We start from the raw sequence: 6,777 nt of genomic DNA, 5'->3' as shown, positions 1-6,777 counted from the left end.
GCAACTTTTCCCCTGAAACTTCGTTATCAAATTTCCCCCAGGGGTACAGACTCCACTGTCTAGTTCCCAAACCAGAGCCTTGATTCCAAAAAGCTCAAAGGACGGAACTGAGCAACTAGCATCAGAAGTTCCTGTTCAGAGTCACTTCCGGGAACGAGCAAGAGTTTAGTTCATGAATATTATTCCGCATTTTAATCCGGACTCTGTGATCCGCCTGCCCGGGGAGTTTTAAGGGCACGGATGTCGTTTTCCAATCGTTTCCTTCCTCCTCATTTTTCTGTACCAAATGCATGATGGGAGTCTTACTTCTACAAACCAGCGACTCTTACCGCCAGTTGTAAGAATATTAAACTAAGAGCAGCTGCGTTAGGGAGCATCTATAATGTAACCTGTCAGAAATCGAAAAACCGCAGGCAGCTTTCAAATACGCTTACACGCCCAGAGCAATCCGGGCCTGTTGACATCATCCTGTTAGATCAGCTGGTCTGGACTGAGCTCAGAGGACATAGGGCGCACACAATTTTTGGAGAACATTTATTCTCCAAAGAATAAGACTTGTGTTTTAATCCACTTTTGAGAGGGGATGTTTAAAATCTAAGAACATTTATTTATTTGTTTAAATATGCTTTTGTGTTGATTTTTAGAGAGAGAGAGAAGGAGGAAAAGGGAGGGAGAGAGAGAAACATCGATAAGAGAGGAACATCATTGATGAGCTGCCTCCTGCACGCCCCTCCTGGGGATCAAGCTTGCAACCCCAGCATATGCCCTGACCAGGAATCCAACCAACCACCTCTTGGTTCCTGGGTCGATGCTCAACTGCTGAACCACACCAGCCGGACAAAAATCTAAGAGCATTTAGCCACTTACTGCTTAGACGACAAGAGTGATTTTCTCCTATTTCCAGAGAGAATATTGTTTGACCTAACCCTGCTCATACCATGCACTATTTACCATCTCATGTCTTGGCATGATAAAATGCAGGTTTTCAAACAACTTTTCAATTGAGAAAACCAGAAGAACTAGGTTGCCTTATTGACTAATAAACCTGAGTCCCCTCAGAAATTATCAAATGGAGTGCGTTTGCCCTGTTCAAAACAATACAGTATATGAAATATTCCTTGGATGACCAATGAACTCCTTTCCATGTCATTCATAGTTGCCCTGGAAACCAATTGGTGAGCAAAGTAGCAGACCACCCTCTCTTCCCCTTATCACTGTAAATTTATCTTTTTTAAATTTTTAAAAATTTCTTTTAATATTTTTTTTTATTGATTTCAGAGAGGAAGGGGGAGGGAGAGAGGGATAGAAACATCAATGATGAGAGAGAATCATGTATACCCCCTACTGGGGATGGAGCCTGCAACCCCAGGCATGTGCCCTTGACCAGGAATCGAACTGTGACCTCCTGGTTCATAGGTGGATGCTCAACCACTGAACCACACCAGCTGAGCAAATTTATTAATTTCTTATTTTTGTAATTTCTTTGAGACCACCGAATAGCAATTCCCAATCCTGCATAAAAACACTGGGGTGGTGGTGGTGTGAGATGAGGTAATGTGGAATGTTTCAAAATGATTTCAAGCTTGTATCCAGTTTTTCTTTTCTTAGCTCCCTGTGTTACCAATCTGTCCCACAAGATGGCTGCGCTGAAACTTAACACCCAGAAACTCTGATAAAGCCAGGTCCCTGTCTAATGGGGTAACTTGAGACTCCAGGAAATGTGAAAAGCCTGTGTCTGCCCATCCAGCAATCCTGGGTGTATGGCCTAGAGCAGTGGTCGGCAAACTGCGGCTCTCGAGCCACATGCGGCTCTTTGGCCCCTTGAGTGTGGCTCTTCCTAAGCCTTAGGAGGACCCTAATTAAGTGAAAGGGCCTGTCACGTGGCCATATTAATTCCTTTCCCGTTGTCGGACATGCAGATGGCTTCGAAACTCCCCTCTCGCGAACAGAGCTGCGAAACAGCCCTACATAGTTCCTTGTGTCCAAATGCAGTCTCCCAGTGGTTCTCAACCGTGGCTGCACATGAGAATCACCTGGGAATCTTTTTAAAATCCTGGTTTTTGGGCCTCATCCTCTGGAAATTGTTTCTTTGTTACTCATGTTGTGGCCCCACCCCATAACAAAAAAACAGAATTTCCGGAGGAGGAGGCCCAGAAATCAGGATTTTAAAAAGATTCCCAGGTGATTCTCATGTGCAGCCACGGTTGAGAACCACTGGGAGACTGCATTTGGACACAAGGAACTATGTAGGGCTGTTTCGCAGCTCTGTTCGCGAGAGGGGAGTTTCGAAGCCATCTGCATGTCCGACAACGGGAAAGGAATTAATATGGCCACGTGACAGGCCCTTATACAGCCGTTAGGATTAAAGTAAATGTGTACGTATGTAAAAACACGAATTGATATAGTTATGTAAACATATGTATGTAATATGTAATACATGTATGTAATACGTATAGTTATGTATTATACATGTCAGGTATATAAACATGTACCTGTGTGTATAAATATGCACCTATGTATATGTCAAAAACATGATGAAGAGTACAAGAACAAGGAGTTCCATGTGTACTATCTGAGTCCACACCTCAACTCAGGGAGGTACAGTGGGGCCTTGACTTCCGAGTGTCCCGACTAACGAGTTTTTTGAGATACCAGCTGTCTCTCAGCCGATTTTTTGCATTGAGTTGACAGAGTAATTTGAGTTAACGAGCTCCTTAACGAGCTCAGTCTCTGAACAACTCGTAAGTCAAGGCCCCACTGTATTGCCTCTGGAAAAAGGACAGGTTGGCCTTGGCTGGGTAGCTCAGTTGGTTAGAGCATCGTCCTAATACACCAAGGTTGTGGGTTCAATCCCCAGTCAGGGCACAAACAATCCATCAGTGAATGCATAACTAAGTGTAACAACAAATCAATGTTTCTCTCACCCATTCTCTCTAATAAAATGTATTATTGGTGTCTTTAAAAAAAAAAAAAAGACAGGGGTAGAGATCCAGGTAATGGTAAAGGAAATTTTCGCACAATCCAAAATGTTTTCTTTTTAAAACAGTGGCTGGAAACAAATCTTAGTGATTTCATAAAGGGAGAGGGAGAGAAAGACGGTGACCCTCTGGTTCATAGGTCAACGCCCAACCACTGAGCCACGCAGGCCCAGCGAGGAATATTTTTCAATCTGTCTACCACACCATGGTTTCTTATGGACCACATTCCTAGGACTGGTTAAGCTTGCTGTGCTACAGAATATAAAAGGTAAGATGAACTATCATCTATCAGAAGAACAGCTTCCTCCGTTTTCCCTCCAAGACTGCACTTTCGGTTTTCGCTTTGTTTTATGAACTGCCCACGCGCATTTAAACAGCGTTCATTCTGACACTAATAGGTGCGTTTCTATTCAGCTCACAAATCATCTCATCCCCAATGATTTTCTGGATAATAACGGACAACTGATAGAAGCTGACGATGTGAAATTGTCTGAAAGTCACCTCTACAACGCTGAAGACGGAGCAGTAAATAGAACTGCAGGCGGCTGTAATTTACCTGGTGCCAAAGGAGAGCTCCAAAATGACTTATTCGATCATTCCCCGGAAGGCCGTAAACCTGAGTGAGAACGGGAGGAATCAATAGGAAAACGCAGGAGCCCTTTACTACCTGTGGTTCCTCGTGACCTTCTGGAAGGACGAAGATTGATGTTGCAAAATGCTAAGACATGAAGATTACAAAGATGGACTGGCTAGGATTTGCAATATTCTTAGTTCCTGTTATTTTCGCTGTCACTGACCCAGGGATTAGCCCAGTGGTCGGCAAACTGCGGCTCGAGAGCCACACGCGGCTCTTTGGCCCCTTGAGTGTGGCTCTTCCACAAAATACCGACTTCTGCGCATGGGCCACGAAGTTTCCATCGCACTGTACGTGCGCGCCCGCACGTGGTATTTTGTGGAAGAGCCACACTCAAGGGGCCAAAGAGCCGCATGTGGCTCGCGAGCCGCAGTTTGCCGACCACTGGATTAGCCTTTTCTTGCTTTTTATCGTAATGTGGTATGGACTTACTCCCATGTCCCTTCATGCAGAATTTGGAAGCCAAAGAAGTTTGAGGACCTAAGTCCATGTTTGCTCACGAAGGAAACTGCACGAAGGCAGCCCTGGGTTTTCTGAAGTTCAGGTGAGATTCGAACTCAGTGCCGTGAGGAAAGGAACGTTGGCCGGCCCTGGGCAGTGAGGCCTGAAAGAACATTGGGTCAAACAGCCTTTTAAGTTCTCAAAAATGGGTTTTCACGGTGTATTTTTCTTGGGTTTTAGCCACAGCCAATACCTAGATCTCCCTTTTAACTGAGATGTAAGTCACACACCATAAAACTCACCTTAAAATTGTCTAATTCAGTGGTTTTGAGCACAGGATTCTGATACTCAAGTGACTGAAATATTATTTGCAATACACCTTCACATGCCTTAAAAGGAAAACGTGAACACGATGCACGTGCCACTCAACAGCAGGTTTGGCAGTTTAGGAAAGTAACCATTTCAAAATGGCCAAAAGGAAGGTCATGTATAATTTTTATAAGGATGGTCTAGGCATTCCAATCATATGCTAACTGGTCAATTATTTGAAAAATTATTAATACACAATCAAGAGAGAATATTTTCAACAGTTAAGGCAACCTAAGCTGCAAAGACTCCGCTTAAGAGAAGTTGATTCCGAAATGCCTTTGGGGGAAGAAAAGCATTTTTCATTATTAGAAAATTAATGAATTGTAAACTCGACATATATACTTATAGAAATGTTCCCAGAGAGTCTGTGTTCATTTCATTGGAGATATTTAGCGAGCAGATTCTTGTGAGGGAAACTTTTCCTTCCCGGGCCCTGAAGAATTACCGATTACAGTTCTGGAACAATCCCGAGCCCGCTGCAGGGGCACCGGCTGTACGCACACTGCGGAAAGCCAATGAGATGAAAGCCGGGGAACCCCGATGCTACTCCAGATCAGATACGGAAACCTGAGTTACTGAGCAACGACGCGCACTAAGATGATGTCGACTCCAATTCAGAGGTTCTGATTCTCACTGGTCAGTATATGCAGAAGTTTCTTTGATGAAACCATTTACAAATTTAAAAAAAAATTCCCTGCGGCCCGGACGGCATGGCTCAGTGGTTGAGCTTCGACCTATGAACCAGGAGGTCACAGTTCGATTCCCGGTCAGGGCACATGCCCAGGTTGTGGGCTGGATCCCCAGTGTGGGGCGTGAGGAGGCAGCTGATCCATGATTCTCTCTCCTCATGGATGTTTCTCTCTCTCTCCCTCTCCCTTCCTCTCTGAAATCAATAAAAATATAAAATGAAATAAAAAGTTCCCTGTGGCCCTTGCTGATCATGACCAGTGACCTTTGGAAATTAAGGACAATGGAGCCGAGTTACATACAAGACAAGGCAGGCGCTATACTCCAGGCTGGTATGGGACCAGCATCCTGTCCATCGAGTTAGGATTTTCTAAAACATCCTGACAGGCGAGTGACTGAAATATCAATCACTGGATATGGTGAGGCCCGTGAGACTAGGGTGAGGATCAGAAGGGGGACCTGAGAGACCGTCAGCTGGTCGGGACGGCAGGGGATGAACGGGTTGGCCCTCCGAGCAGCCCGGAGTGCAGCAACAAGACAGCTAAGAGCTGCACCGACTGCCAGTGGCCACCTTCTAGTCCCGCCGCCAAGCGACACAACATCCAAGGAGAGGGGAACAAAGGCCGTCATGAAAAAGGCACAAAGGGACACAAGACAGAAGGAGAAGTTAAGAGCCAAGAAGTGACCTGACTGTTCTTTGCACTCAAGAAAGAGGACAAGGCCAGACTGCCAACTCTCTCCTGGCTCCTTCCAACAAGACGGGCTCGGCTTTATTTAGGACCTCAAAAATAACATCTCACAGAACGGGAAGCGTCACATTACACAACGAAGTAGAGCTGTAAAATCTCAAACAAATCAGGCAAGGCTTTCTTTAGATCACCCAAAATAAGGCTCTACAGAAAAGGAACTGCAAGCAAATGTCTAGCTGCCCCTTTTCTTTGGCCTCCAATAGCAATTCCTTCTGAAATCTTCGGGGACTACTTGGCAATTTCCGAGCAAAACGAAAATTTATTATAGAGTTGCTCAGTTATCATCTAAGAATAAGAAGTTTGCAAAAACCATTTTGCTTAGTGCTAACGAAGAACTAAAAAGTGGGGTTATTGCTAATGATGCCAATTCCTACTGAAACAGCCTGACCTGCGCGCATTTCCCCGAACATCTCACTAGGGACAAGGCTGCGCTCTACGGCCGCCGCAGGTGGCGCGTGCAGCGGCTGGGGTCAGATGTTGCAGGCTGTTCAGGCATCAAGAAAGTACTACTTAAAAATAACAACTACAGGATGTAATAACTCAAAGAACTGGGCCCGCCTCTGTAGTGCCCCCCTAGGGTGGGCATCGCCTCTCCCACCGGCTCCCCAGCTCTCTCCTGGGGAGCAAGAGCGCAGAGCTCCGCAGAGAAGCTGTTCTTGCAGAGCCACGACCGCTAGTACATGGCCCTGGGGTTCTTAGTGCTGTAGTGCGCCTCACAGGCGGCGACATAGGCAGACTCTGGGAAGAAGTCGTCATGGTACTCTGCTAAAAACCTGCAAGGAGAAAAGAAGCCCGTGAGAGAAAGGCAGGCATCCCATGATCTCCCTCATCTGTGGCATCTAATGAACCAAATACACGGGTGAGCGGAGTGGATCCAGAGACATGGAACAGGGTGTGGAATCTCGGAGGAGGTGGGGAC

General features: G+C 45.7%; 1 protein-coding gene across 1 annotated transcript in view; it reads right to left on the bottom strand.

Moving 5' to 3' along the window:
- Nucleotides 1-5,771: 5,771 nt before the first annotated feature.
- The window catches only part of MSL3 (male-specific lethal 3 homolog (Drosophila)), a 15,366-nt gene continuing 14,360 nt past the window's right edge, over nucleotides 5,772-6,777 (bottom strand). The window contains exon 14 of the mRNA XM_014528829.1: nucleotides 5,772-6,631. Within this exon, the coding sequence (XP_014384315.1) occupies nucleotides 6,532-6,631 (100 nt within the window). The 3' untranslated portion in view covers nucleotides 5,772-6,531. The remainder of the gene's footprint in view (nucleotides 6,632-6,777) is intronic.

This window comes from Myotis brandtii, unplaced genomic scaffold (assembly GCF_000412655.1).
Source record: "Myotis brandtii unplaced genomic scaffold, ASM41265v1 scaffold655, whole genome shotgun sequence".
Classification (NCBI taxonomy): Eukaryota; Metazoa; Chordata; class Mammalia; order Chiroptera; family Vespertilionidae; genus Myotis; species Myotis brandtii.
The sequence above is the reverse complement of the archived record's forward strand: the minus strand, read 5'-3'. Positions and strand labels throughout refer to the sequence as shown.